The sequence below is a fragment of the Anser anser genome (assembly GCF_964211835.1).
Source record: "Anser anser genome assembly, chromosome: 4".
NCBI classification, from domain to species: domain Eukaryota; kingdom Metazoa; phylum Chordata; class Aves; order Anseriformes; family Anatidae; genus Anser; species Anser anser.
Window position 1 is genome coordinate 62,251,172 of NC_139724.1, and position 15,371 is coordinate 62,266,542.

The following is a 15,371-nucleotide window of genomic DNA, read 5'->3' on the forward strand; positions in this document are numbered from 1 at the left end:
CCTAGACTGTCTCTGAAGAACGCTCATAATATTCAGGTTTGACACTAACAGTGCTGCATGTTGTCAAAACCCCTGCATATTGGGTTTATGTGCCAGTTTTAGTAGTGAGAGAGGGCTTCAGGGGTGGCCTCTGTAGGAAGAGGCTGGGGGTTGCCCTGTGCAAAGCACAGCCACTTCTACACCAGACCCACCACGGGTCAAAGCAGAGTGGAACAGCAAAGTTTGTGGCACCTCTCTGAGAACATGTAAGAGTGAAAATGCTGGATGGGCAGAGTGAGAAACAACCCTGCAAACACCTAGATTGGAGGAGGAGGTGCTGCAGCTGTTTCTCTGCAGCCTGTGGAGAGGACCACGAAGGAGCAAGTGTTTCCCTGCAGCTCATGGAAGAGAGCGGTCTGGAGCAGATATCCCCACTGCAACCAATCCAAGTCCCTACATCAGATCAACTTGGCACTTCCTGAAGGAAATGAGGCCTGTGAAGAGCCCACACAAGCAGGGGAGAAGTGAGAGGAGGAAAGCTGCAGAGAGGAGACTGTAACCCCTGTTTCAGGGGAAGGGGGGGGGGGGGGGTGGAGTTGAGAGCGAAGGAGGGAAATTGAGCCTGGGTTAAAGTTGGGGTGGGGAGGTGTTCTATCTCTGTCTTCCTCACATTATCCAACTCTATTTGAATTGGCAATAAATTAATTTTTCATAACTGATGTCCATTTTTACTGTAACAATAATTGGTGTCTTTGTCTTGACCCATGAGCTTTTTCATCTTACTTCCCTCCTACCTCACTTCTTTCTGCTTGGCCTCTTGACAAAGGAGGAGAAAGAGAGACTGGGTGTCTGGTTGCTGACCTAGGTCAACCCGTCACAACCCTGGTACTGAATCATTCAGTAATGAGCTTTTAAGCACAGACATCCAAGTACCTCTAGCTAGCATCCGACTCTGGTAGTGGAGTGCCAGAATTGTGCTTTGCTTTCTACTGTATGTGTAAGAGTGATAATTTCCATTGCAACTTGCTAGTAAATAATTGGGGGCTCATAGGCTCAGTTAGTTACTTCTAACTGACAGTAAAATATCAGAAAAGACCTCCAAGACCATCTGGTCCAACCATTCCCTTACCACCAATATCACCCATTAAATCATGCCCCTAGGCACCAGGTCCAACCTTTCCTAAAACACCCCCACGGACAGTGACTCTACTGCCTCCCTGGGCAACCACTTCCAATGCCTGACTGCTCTTTCTGAGAAGAAATTAGGAGAAATTTCCAACTTAAACTTCCTGTGGTTCAACTTGAGTACATCCACTAGTATCCTACCACTAGTATCCTACCACTAGTATCCTACCACTAGTATCCAATGCTTCTTAATCTGTGTAATTCTAACGCTACCAAGGACTCACAAAGAGTATACTGTGTTTATATCACAAGAGAAAACTTGTTTTGCCTGCAATGTGCCTAAAAAATATGGGGTATTTGTGTATGGTTTTTGTCATTCCTTCTCTGAATGAAGCTAATGATAAAGCAGCATCTTCACAAAGTAAAATGTGGAGTGAGGAACAGTTTTGGACTATCCTACAGCAACCTTATTTTTTTGTGCGGCATCTTAGGGAGTGTAGCCCAGCAGCAGCTGCTTCAGTGTAGAGGCTTCTTTCCCTTAATAGACACAGAAGGGTTCATCACCCTGAAGCTCATAAGCAGAGTGACTTGCAAAGAGGCAAAAGTATAAACTGTACAAGTACATAATCTAAGAAGCTAGTTTAGCTGTACAATTTCTTGTTGATTGATAGGGTGTAAACATAGCACACACAAAAAGCAAGAGAATTTGCGTAATGCTTTTTCATGCCTCCTTGATTCATCATAAGTAGAAATTACTAATAACTAATATCATAGATTGTCTTCTATTTACTAGTAATTTCAGAGTTGGATGACAGAGGGAAGTTTTGCTGCACTGAAGTTCTTAAAGCTATTCTATAGCTATATCGTTGTTGGCTATTCTTGAAGTAGGAAAAGTAAGGATAACCAGAGTTTAAAATTCAGTTTGAATGATTTAAAACAGCTTTTTATTATCCAGTTTTCCTATATGCATATGAAATCACCAAAATTTCCAACAGAACAATTCTTAGTTTTTGAGAAGTAAGTAGTTTCATAACTTGAAAACCCTCCTTCAACTTGGTATGGCAACTTGACTCATGACATATATGGCTTCTTGATTGCTACAGTCGGGTGTATTGAAAAGAATTCAAATAAAATAATCCTTTACCATCTTTTTATTTTAATACACTGTTCTCACTATATATAGTGGGAAAAATGCTGTGTCCTTGAAGGTACACATGCTATGTTTCAAAACCATAAATTGTTTAATCTGCAAATATATTCAAGAAACAAATTGTTTAATAATTGTGTAAAAAGGTCATCCTTGGAACAGCGTCCAGGGTTTTCATAGAATCATTAAGGTTGGAAAAGACCTCCAAGATCATCTGGTCCAACTATCCCCTTACCACCAGTATCACCTGCTAAGTCATGTCCCTAAAAACACCCCCAGGAATGGTGACTCCACCACCTCCCTGGGCAACCCGTTCCAATGCCTGACTACTCCTTCTGAAAAGAAGGAGTTTTGTTTCTTTGACTGCCAGTAGCAGAAAACTGACAAACTCCCAAGGAGCCATTTGCTCACTCCTTCTGTGGCTCAGGGGGGGAAATAAGACCAGAAACAAGAGCTTACAAGTTGAGTTAAGGACAGGGTGCTGGCTTACTGCTTGCCATCATGGACCAAGACTCACCTTGGGGAAAGTTAATTTTAAATATTGCCTATTAAAACAAAGAGGCATTTTTCCCTCCCGTGTTTTTTTGAGAGGTGCCACCAGCTTGGCTGCTGGGCGCAGCTGTGTCCTGCAGTGTGTTTGTTGGAGCTGACTGGAATCAGTAGTGGTCAACCAGCATGGGACAGCCCCACTGCTGCCAGCACCTTGTCACATGCACCTACTCTATAGCCAATCTGGCAGTTCTTCATCTTATAAAATAACTTCCCTGGTCAGCAAAAATTGGGTAGTCAAAGGGGTAGTTAAAAAGTAATAAAAGACTTCGGAGTTCTTACTGATAGTCGTCTGAAAACAGCGTTTCCATAAAAATAGACAGCAAAGGGCAAGGCATCGTCAAGAAAGGTGTTAGAGACAAGGCAGTATCATTTTGTTCCTATTTAAAGCTATATTGAGGTTTGCCACAGTATGATGGATAAGGTAAAGGGATAATTGTTATTTACCGAATCTCAAAATACTAGAACTAGGCAAGGTTTGCTGAAACATTTTAAAAGGAAAATAAAAAAAGAGGTAAGGGGCTTCTTTTGCACAGTGAATTGTGAACATCTGGAACTGCTGTGACAGGAGGTGGTAGAGACGGACATTGGCAGTGGGTTCAAAAAAGGCCTCTCATAACTTCCTAGCCAATATAACCAAGGCCAGATAGTAAAGAGCAGTCAGGGAGAGAGACCTCTGGGTTCTGTGATCCAGTGGCATCTGCTGGGAGAGTAGGAGAGGAACAAGCTGCAGGTGGTGGCCAGGCTGATGTGCTCTCCCATGCTGGGAGTGGAGTTTCTGCTGTGACTGGAGTCAGAGGACTGGGTAGAGTAGATCATCTGACCTGGTCGGGCAGATAACCAGTGAAAGATTTCCTGAAAACCAGAAGATGACGTGTTTGCCAGAATCAGTATTGAAATACCAATTGTAGGAACTCAGGTGTTTGATACAGACTTATTTTTTCTCTGTTTCTGTAACCTTGCTAGTCTGGTGGAGGTTCACATTATTGTGGTCCTATTTATTCTGAAGATGTTGTAGCTTAGTTGTACCTTGGTGTTGTTGTACCTGATGATGTGGTGCTGAGCAGTCAGGTCCAGAGGTAAAGCCATTTCTTTGAAGTTCAAAATCATCGGATTTCAGCAGAAAGAATTTCATTAGAAGGTCACAAGGAGCAGACCTGAAAAACTTGTAATAACTTTTCTATATTAACCAGTATTTCAGAGTATCTGTTTATGAAGGCTATTTTTGTAATAGTCATGGTTTCAGATGAAAAGTACAAGCAATTCCATGGCTCTTATTAGACCCACATTATATAGAGTTTTTTCTGCTCCTGATGTTATTCACTTCCTTTCCAGAATTTTTGCCTAAATCATGTGGTTTGAGTGATTTGATAGAAATAATAGAAGTGCTGGTTTGGTTTTAAAATAATTGTTCCTACCTTGCAAGTAATGGAGGTTTTCAAGGTTTGTTGTCCACCTGTACAATCTGCTTTTTGTTCCCTAGTACTAGAAAACTGTGTGACTTGGGTCCTGTATTAGGGCAGGAGCTGAAGGACGAGTTGCAACTGCTCAGTTCTGTACCTTTACAATAAGGTACCCAGGGGACAAGCATGATCTCAGGGGGTGCTGCTGTTCAAACAGATTTCTGTTTGTCATGCAGGAGATATGTACATAAAATTACTAGACTGTGTGTGAACATCCTATTACAACAGAAATTTTGTTAGGCTGAAAAAACAGTCTTACAAAAACCAATACCTGGATTAATGCCCTCATTACATACAAAGGATACCAAAAGATCATATTTGACTGGGTAAGTGTATGCACAAGGTGTGTTAATGTTACAGAGTAAGCATTAGAATGCTTTGTAACTTTACGCAGGTCAGAAATTTATTGCTGTACCCACAGAAGCAGGGCTTCTTTTGAAAATCCTGGCTTGGAGATGTGGTTAGACACAGGTTTATTTGCATCTCGTTATAGATAGTTGGCTCTGTAAACTTCTGGTCTTGAACCTAACCAAAATTAAGATCTCTACTGTTTATATATACATACATTCATTTAATTTCATTTGGTCTTAAAACTTTATTACCAGTGCTCTTGCGTTCCTACTAATTGGAGGTGCTCCTTCATCGTAATTGATTCTACTGTAAAGCAGAAAGATCCACCAACACTAGGATTTATGCATTTTAATGAAACTTTCTGACCTATCAGTACCTCCTGCATCAGATTGTTGTTTTATTTGTTTGACTGAAATCACTGAAGAAAAGCCTGGTCTGTGGTGACTTTATCTGCTATTTTGTATGGATATCAAATCTCTCACATACTTCTCGTTCACTCTTTTTACTGAGGATTGCCTTCCCATAGAACATTGTTTTCAGGGAAGAGTCATACATATACTTAATAAATGCATTTGCTATGTTGAACATTCAGCTGTCTTGAACCTGAAATGGTTATTCCATTCTGCTTACCTTTTAGAGGCAGTATCTAACTTCATGTCTCAGGAATCAGTATTTTCAGTGCTGTCTTCTTTTTAGTCATTTTTTCAGTTTGTTGGGGGCTTATGTTGTCAAAGCCAATTCTGAAAGACTGGAAATAAAAATGATTTGGTTTGTTCACATTTCATTTTGGAATCTTGCGATATCCAAAAAATCTTGTTAGCGTCAGTTCCTTTGTAGAGTGGTTAGAAAGAGCCATTCATATTGGTTGTCTTGATATTCTAGTGTCTTTAGCAAAACTCTGTATTTCAAAGTTGTAGATTAATTTGGTTTTCAACAGTGTTTCTCAGAATGGATTTTCATTTTGGTGTTTTTGTTTTGTTTTTAATCTATTCTTGGTTTTCTTTTGTTCTTAGTAGTCACTTGATAGTGGTCTACCTAATGATTAGCTTTTGCAACTTGATGAGTTTGAACTTTGAGGTAGTTTTCTGAGGTATTTTTCCAGTGACTTTGTCCAGCTATCTCTTCTAAACATTTTATATCACGGTGCCGGTGAATACCAACTGAAGGTGGAGAAACTACTCTGAAAGAGAACACACAAACCCTTAAAGGGTAACGTAGTTTGTATTGCTAACGAAACACAACAGATGAAATCTGTCTGTTGCACAGGAGTCAGGGTCATTGCAAGTATTCGGGATTTTTAACAGCTGGGTAGTAGTCTGGATATTCCTTGCAGAATAATTCTGTAGCGATTTTAGTTGGCTTTTCTTTCTGGAATATTACTGCTTCAGAAAGCTTGATTAGCTTTAACTAGTCCTTACTTTAACTTCCTTTAGGGTCTAAGGAAGACTTTGAAGGGAACAAGTTTAGGAGAAAAGGAGCATCTTTAACAAGTGGTGTATTTATAAATATGCTTAATATTATTATATTGGCCTACAATGTTAATTTTTCTCTCTTTACTCTTCTTCCAACATAAAACAGTTGGGCAACTAACACTAAAATATATTTCTTTGCAATATTGGTACAAAGCAAAGTTAACCTAACAGTTTTTCTGAATTCTCATTTGAGTTTTGGCATTTGGAAAATCCAACCAATACTTCATGTCTTCAATCGAAGGTTGTAGGAAAACATATACAATTTATTGATGTTTTGCAAATAATACATGATAACATAAAAATGATACTACTGTATAAAGGACTAGCATAAGATTGCTTTTAGAGTTGAATGTTGAGCTACATATTAAAACTCAAAATTGGATTCCTATAACACAAGCACACAAAACAGCCCAAGTTTGAAACAGAGAACCAAGGAAAAAGGTATGAAATTATATATGGTTAGGCAACTTATCTATAAATTAAATGTGATTTAAAAAAAATATAAACCAAAAAAATCTCAACACTTACTGGAAGGAAAATGTCAGGCACTGAAGAGGTTTGTTAATTTTCAATGTTTGTAAATACTGATTTGAAATAAAATATGGCTATTTCAAAAATTCATAGATTTTAACATCCAGCTATAAATCTTGAATATAACATTTACCAGTGACTGAATAGGGTGAACTCCCATCCCAGTTTAGGTCTTTCTGATCCTTTAGTTACGTCATTACTTCTATGTGGGGGCAGCAGGGGGAGTATGTATAAACAAACAGTTAGTAATGTTTATGCTGTTTAATGACATAGGTCACATACACTGAAAACACTATGGGCTTGAGCTCTCTTCCCATTATTGGGGTACTACTATTCCTTTCTCATCTGGTAACCTGATGTAATCTCATAGCTGACTCTGCTCAGAGCAGGAGGTTGGTCCAGAGACCTCTGAGGACCATTCTAGTCTGAATTATCCTGTAAGTCTGTGATTTAGTTATGTCCACTTTAACTTCATTATCAGATTCGTTTGTTTACAGTATGTTTGTACAATAATACGAAGTACATTGCTCTGGTTGCCTTGAAAGTAAACTGTGCAATATCCATGTATACATGATTTTTAGGAAAACAGACGTTGCTGTTTAAGACATTCTTCTTTTAAATTTCATGATTTCGTTTTGGCTTTTTGATTTTTGTTAATTTTAAACAATTTTGTTATAAATCAGATAAAACAATTTGCAGACAGCTGATATTGTTAAAGGAATAGGATGCCAGAAATTTGAAAGGTAAACTTAACTGCTTAAAAATTGTGCCATAGCTACAAACAATTGCTAGCAAAATGTCTGAGGTCATCCTTAAACAACTGCTATCATAACTACTCATTCTTTGCAGGGGATGGAGTGCTAGATCTCTCTACAAAGAAAAGCGCAAGGTTGGAAGAACCCAAATATGATCCATTGTGTTCTGAAAACTCGGTGTCTGGGTAAGCAACGTTTAGGACTCTCTTCGGCTTATGTAAAAGAAAATCGGGGTTTCTCTTACTTCTCTGAAGTCAGGTTTTATGTTCATAACATATTTGTATATACTGACACACACATGTGGTTTATATTTTGCTTTCAAAAGAATTTGTGTCACTCATAAGTGTGTGTCTATGTATATATCATATGTTTCATTTGTCTTTTTCCTTTTTTTCTGTTTAAAGAAAAGTTATCAGAACAATCACCAAACTTTAGTTCATGTTACTAAAAATGAACTGAAAATTGATTATGTAACACAATAAAAGCAGTAGGACAGTAAAAGAGAATGCAAATATATTCTTTCAGAGTTTACTTAGGAAACTTCAATTTTTGACAAAAATTACCATGTTAATATTTAGATTTAAAGTATTCTTCAACTAACATGAACAATTAAATGGCTGTTATCTGTAATACTCCTTAATATGAGAGAGAGGAAGCGCGCGAGAGAGAGAGCTCTTAATCATCATACTTATACTTACATCATGGTTCTGGCTATGGTGTGTGGTGGCAAATAGTTAAATTTCTTTATTCAGCAAGAAAAATGTTGTTGCCTCTGCTGAAAGCTACCACAAAGCTAGTGAAATGCATTGTTTTGTTGGATTTCGTTATGATTTTGGCATCCTCCCATCCACTAGCCATAGCAGGACCGTTTTTGTCACCTGTACGTCTTACAAAATAACTTCTTACCGATAGGAGCCCAATAGCAGTATTTGTTGGATGATGTAAAATTGCATTTTATTAATTTGCTGATATGAAGAAGTTTAAAAATTAATATGACTTTGTAATTAGAAAGCTGTAAATAGTGGCTAGAAGTTTTTAAACCTGTGTTTTATTTTGCCAAAATGGACTTGATTGTTAACTACAGCTCTTTACCTTATGGTTGTAGAAAGCCTAGTTTTGTGTAAGTCTGGGATGGTTGTGTGTAGTTATGTACTTATTGCTGCAAATTTTCTATGAGGGGGTTGACTCTTTTATTACTTGTTTAGCGGTAACGTCACGTTTCTACTAACAAAAACTCCTTCAGGATTTGGGTATTTAATGGAACGTTAATTGTATAATTAAAATTATAACAGTGTTGCTCTGCAAGTATGTGAACAAGGGAATATAGCAAGCACATGAGAATATTATCGAATACTGAGCTAGGATATAAAGTTCTTGGAAGGGCTGCTGTAGAAGCCACCGTATGATTTTTGACGCACTGTCCTACCAGAACTGTAACATTTTGCTAGGATAATCATTTAACTACCACATCTCAAAGGCTTAAAAGTATCAGAAGCAGTGATGTTACCGAAGCAAGGAGTATAATAAAGGAGTGGACCCTTCCCTTCCATAGCTGTGTGAGAGTCTCTCATACATCAGTTTACCATCGTTTCATTCCATCCATCCAGGAGACTACACAGACACAGAGAGGACTATGTGGAAAGAAGTGCTGAGTTTGCAGATGGTTTGCTCTCAAAAGCTTTGAAAGACATTCAGTCTGGAGCACTGGACATAAATAAAGCAGGCATACTTTATGGCATACCTCAAAAAACTTTACTTCTCCACTTAGAAGCCTTACCAGCAGGAAAGCCTGCACCTTTTAAAAACAAAACTCGAGATTTCAATGATAGTTATTCATTTAAAGACAGTAAAGAAACTTGTGCAGTCCTACAAAAAGTAGCCTTGTGGGCAAGAGCTCAAGCAGAGCGCACAGAAAAAAGTAAACTCAGTCTACTTGAAACCTCAGAATTAAAATTCCCAACAGCTTCCAGTTACCTCCACCAGTTAACTCTACAGAGAATGGTCACACAATTTAAAGAAAAAAGTGAAAATCTACAATATGAAACTACAAGTCCTACTGTACAATTAAAAATTCCTCAGCTAAGAATAAGTTCTGTGTCCAAACCACAGTCTGATACTGCTGGTCTTCTGGATGTTATGTACCACGTTTCTAAAACCTCCTCAGTCTTAGAAGGATCAGCTCTTCAAAAATTGAAAAATATACTCCCTAAACAGAACAAAATTGAATGTTCTGGACCTGTAACTCACTCAAGTGTTGATTCCTACTTTCTGCATGGGGACCTCTCTCCTTTGTGTCTTAATGCTAAGAATGGGACAGTAGATGGAACCTCAGAAAATACAGAAGATAGTTTGGATCGTAAAGATAATAAGCAGCCAAGAAAAAAACGTGGCCGCTATCGGCAGTACGATCATGAAATAATGGAAGAAGCAATTGCAATGGTAATGAGTGGGAAAATGAGTGTTTCCAAAGCACAAGGAATTTATGGGGTACCTCACAGCACTTTAGAATATAAAGTAAAAGAAAGATCTGGAACATTGAAGACTCCGCCGAAGAAGAAACTCCGATTACCAGATACTGGCTTATTTAATATGACAGATTCAGGGACTGGCAGCTGCAAAAATAGTAGCAAGCCTGTGTAGAATAATTGTTAGCAAATTGTTGTGTGTGTGTGTGTATGTATGTCTGTATACACACACTGTGTGAGAAATACATATGTTCACTCTGACAGAAGACGTGAAATTATACAGTTCAAAAACCACATACATGCCTTTTGAAAAATAGTTTTATTCAGGGTTTTCACTGTGGACAGAATTATAGAGTTGCTCACTTAATTCTGATAGTGTGTATTTAATATAATCCTTGTATAAATAGGTGAAAAGATTCAGGTTTTATTTAGTAGTCAATAGCATAAAGATGTTTTGGGAAAACAAGTATTTGTCATGTGAAACATAATTTTTAATTGGTGAAGAACCACTCTACCCATTCAACAAACCATCTTATTACGGAAATACACGATCAATGGTTAGCAAACTTCTAAACTTCACAGAATACTTGCAATAAATTGTAAGTAACTCAGATTATACAAATCAAGGGATTTTTTAAAAAGCTAGTTCCTTAAAAGAAAGTGAATTTGTGAAGTATTAGTAGGATATAGTACATTCTGTGAAAGAAAAAAAAAACTTCATCGTTACTTAAATATCCAATACAAGTAAGAAATAAACATTTCATTACTAAAAATGTGTGTTAGCAGGCATAAACTGCATTTTTTTATCATTTTAAGACAATTTTGTTGGTGGTTTAGAAAGAAAGTGGTGTTTACAAAGTGTACACTTATGAAACCTGAGAAATTACTGTAGTTATAGAATTATTAAATATGAAATAAGATGGAATACTAAGAGCATAAAATAATTTAAACTTAAACCTAATTTTCCTTTTTAGTTTGAAAAATAAGGTGACTTGTAAGGTTTAAAAAGAAGGTTGGAATGCAACTTAGAGCATGTTCATAATGTGCACAGAATGAGCTTGAGAATGGCATTTTGTTTTGTTGGTTTTTTTTTTGTTTAAACGTGCTGGTTAGTTGACGTTATGACTACTTAAAATTTATTTAAGGATTGTGTCACACTCCTATTGAAAAACCTCACTGTAACTGTAATGTATTTGCTGCTGTGACATTTCAAAACATTTTCAGTTTATCAAAATGAATACCAAGTTACATTATCATTTTGCTAATAACCAAATTTGCAGTTCAGGGTCTTGATAGAAATACAAATATTGAACAGTGAAGCTGTTTTGAACGTTCAATAATATACATTCTTTATAAATTTGGTAGTTAGAAGCTAGACAGTTCACTTTAAATAGGTAACTTTTAATAGAATTTAAGGGAGACCAATTACCTTCATATTGCAGTTTTTAAATGAATTTCAAAGTATTCACATTGGACTTTATATCATACTTAATTTTTTCATGGAATATCACAAAGAACGTGTCTACATGTGAAGAATGGGGGCTTGCTTCATACATTTGATACAGAACATCAATGCCCTTTTCCTCTCAAAATTTTATTACTTCTGTATGCATTTAATTTGGGATAGAAAAAGACTCCAACTTTTATACATTTGTTGCACATGCATACATTGTCAATTTTTTTCCCACTTAAATTTGCCTGTGTATAGGTTAATTATAAAAACTGAAAGGGGACATTAGATACATATGGGCCACATCAGGTAACTTGATTTCTAGATAAACTTGCCATTAAAGTCAGCAGAGAACATACTTGCAATATTGATGGCAAAATCTAGCCCATATTTATTAACCTTTATTAAAAAGTATCAACTTACATTTTAAAATAGAATAATGTTCCTTATGTGAAGCTGCACAAACAGTGTATCACTTCTTTGGTCTCTCAGATCTATACTGAATCTTCTTCAGTGACTAAGGTTTACTTGCATATTACAAAATGAATCCTTTTTTACGCAGAACTGTACCTGATAACTAGGAGGTTACAAAACAGCAAATGTCAGGGTCATCTTTCCTTTTAAAAGAATTAAGCCATATTTTGTGAGAGCCAGAAGGATTAAATTCTTAATGCATCCCCACTGAAAACTGAAGTTGAAAAAAACCTTAAACGTTTCAAGATCTGTCTTTATACAGTTTTACTTGCAAAAATTTGGGGCTTCAATACTTTGCCTAATATTTGTACCATACTGGTGTTTTCTACTCCTCAGACAATATTATAAATTTGAGTCCGAAGTTTATATTGAAGGCAAGTTACAGTACTCTTTTTATATCATTTAAAAGATGACCTGACCAAAAAATTAACAGGATTCATAATATCAGGGATCATTTTACTATTGACTTAACAGTACTCAGTAGTTTTGTATGTAATATTATAATTAATTTTCAACATTTTAGTACTTGTATTTATTTTTTGGTCAGAAATAGTATATTAAAATATTTTTTGATAGTTTATAGATGATACTCAACCTGTAAGTGTTTAAAGGAACAGAATTATTTGTTTCTAATTATTAGGCTAACCTTGATTACACAACTAAGGAAAGGCAGGGAAATGTGTAGATTCTCCTTCCCCAACCCCTATGTACTCCATTAAATGTCATTTAAATTACACACTTTGAACTGTTTTATAAATTCAGTTACCAGTCACTACTTAGTAATTGACATTTTCTGAAAATCCATGTTTCAGCAGAATTTTAAATGAAGGCGAAAGCAAGCCCTACATGCTTTCTACTTATTTGAATGTTTCTCAAGTATTTTATATTAAAAAACAGTGCCTCTGTTTTTAGAACTACTGCTCAGTAAAGCTGTTTAAACCATTTCTGGTAGCTAATGACAATTTTATATTAAATTGTATATTAACTTTAGTGAGACTGATTTTTTAGTTGTTTACAGTACAAATACTTGTATTTGTTTTTTAATTGCAGTATTTCCATTGTCGCAGTAATTTAGTAAAACTCTGTGGCTGCCTTGATTTTTGACAGATTTTTGTTAACAACTGATTTTTAGGCAATTAGTTATATTTATGCATAAATCAATTGCACTATAATTCATGAATTATTTATTACAATATTTTCTAATGAATTCCATGTATTTGTCTTGTGTTGTAAATGTACTGTAATTCTGTTTCTTCTTTGTGTTGTTATATTCCTAAATCTGATTGTATGAATTTAATTGTTTAGTTAACGTGTTTCTACGTTGTAATTTGTAGTAAAGCACTTCAATGCTTTTGCACATAAATTTACAACACTGATGTGTGATTGATTTGCTCATTCAGTAAAAAAAAGAAAAAAAAGAAAAAAAAGAAAAAGAAAAGAAACAAAAAACCTGTACACTGACTCATTTGACTTACTCCTGAGGCACATATTTAACATGGGCATTAGATCAAGACCTGTACAAATTAAGCATTTAATGACTAATTTACTATGACAATTTTATATAGCAGAGATCATAGCTTTAAGGAAGGGTGGTTGCTTAGAATTGAAATATTACTCATAAATGAGAGGAAATTCGGAATACAACACTATGTAGATAGGATAATTAGTTTGCAGTGAAAATTATCAAAAGCTATATGGGTGCTTAAATTGAAACAAATATTCATTTTACTAATACTATTATAGATAAAATACAGCTTTTGGGGAGAGATTTATTTACTTAGGAAATTTCTGTAAGTACAAATTGATATTTCCTTCGGAGTTCTGTGCGGTCCGTACAAGTACCTGCAGATGCGTTCTGTTCCCAGTTCTCCTCTGCTCAGTCTGCAGCGACATTGCCAGTTCGGTCCAACAGGGACAGAACTTTAGGGAAGGAGATCTTTTGGGAGTCCTCTCATAAGAACACTTTCCTGAGAATTTTCTGGATTTGAGGAGAAATACTTGCTTATATCTAAAATAATGTGCTGAAGGGCTAGTTCTTAACCTTACCACACCTCTGCCTTTGTGCCAGTTCTGGACTCCAGTCAATCGTCACTCTGTGGTATTAAATGCCCCTGCCATTGCAAGTAATGTAATTCCATGCTTGACTTTTGTCTTCAGGGGTTTTGTACACAAAAGGTATTGGGGGAGCAGCGTGTATTGGTCCCTTCCCCTCTCAACTCCTCCATTTCCTATCCGCTCTCGCTGGCCACCTTTTTTTGTGTCTTTTGTAGGAAGTGTAAGGCAGTTCTGTGAAGGAAGGATGCAGCTGTGAAATAGCTCATCCTTCTGTGCAGTTAACGCTAAAGTCCTTTGTCCCAAAGAGAGTCTTAACTGCTGTGTGACAACACAAATTTAAAGGGCTACGGGGAGCCCTTTCAATTTTATTGAAAAGCTATTAAAGTAGTTTGTCTAAATATATGGACATCTCTACAGAGAGAGACTCTCTCTTGAAAGAAAAAGCGTTGCTTTAAGGCTTCAATGTGTTTGCAGAGTAAACTACTCCTAAATGGTGACCATGCTGCATTTTCACAAGCTTCAGAGACCTTTTGGAGTATGGTAGCATTGCCCTAGGTGAAGTTGTCTGTCAGCTTTAGAAACTAACACACACAAAGGGAAAGCAGGTTATAGTTGTGTTACGCAAGGGTAGGTAGCCAGGAAAGAAATCATGTTAGGAGAGTGTCCATTATGTCCGTGGTAACCAGCATATTAATTTGTAATAGATTAATCTCAACATATCAAATTCAGAGCAGTTTTAACTTTGAGAAGGTTTTAGCACTTGGGAAGGTTCTTCCACCAGTGAGCATATATGAAGTACCAATTACTTACATTATGGAAACAAGCAGCCTCCATTAAAATATCTCTAGTGAAACAGCATTAGACAGAGCTTGAAAGCCTGGAAAGACACAGACATCTGTTTAGAGATTTGGTCCATAAAATCTGTACAGTAGCCATCAGGTAGCAAATTATTACGTAGCAAAAGGACTGTGATTTACAAACAAAATACTGAAGACCTGGTGCTTGGGGTGTTTTGGTTTGGTTTGGTTTGTGTTTTTTTGTCTTTAGCCTTTTGATACATTCTTTCATTAAAGTCATGGGAGGGCATTAAAGTGGGGAGGGCAATTAATTTTTATCCATAATTGTATTACTAGAATAAGCTTTGTTTTCCCAAGTGTAGTGATACAGTTCGACACCTTGTGACTCCAGAGAAATAATGTTCTGACTCTTCCCAGTGCAGGAGTGTTTCAAAATTAGTTAAAACCTGACATAACATGCCCTTGAATAATGTTTTTATTTTGGATTACAAGTACGAAGAGGGTTTTAGTCTTTTTATGTCTCCAATTTAAATATAATCACATTTTCAATTAGTAGTGTCACAATTACCTTAGGCTTTTGAGTTAACAATGGAACCTAATGATTGATTTTCAATATATTCCATTTCTTACTAAATATTGCAGAGGAAGGAAAGAACACAAGGGATTATTAAGCATAGTTGGCTGTTTTTAAACTCTAAACATTACAATCCACATGGGACATTAAAAATACAAATTTGTGTGTATAACTTCCAGTAAGA

At 36.3% G+C, this 15,371-nt stretch overlaps 1 protein-coding gene across 12 annotated transcripts in view; it reads left to right on the forward strand.

Annotated features, from left to right (window-relative positions):
• Nucleotides 1-15,371, forward strand: part of LCORL (ligand dependent nuclear receptor corepressor like) — a 79,570-nt gene that overhangs the window by 44,883 nt on the left and 19,316 nt on the right. For 8 of the 12 annotated variants that reach the window (XM_083835754.1, XM_083835749.1, XM_083835748.1 and 5 more), the window contains one exon: nucleotides 7,467-7,557. In XM_083835754.1, coding sequence (XP_083691880.1) covers nucleotides 7,467-7,557 — 91 coding nt within the window. The other 4 variants (XM_083835759.1, XM_083835760.1, XM_083835752.1 and 1 more) reach the window with 3 other exon arrangements.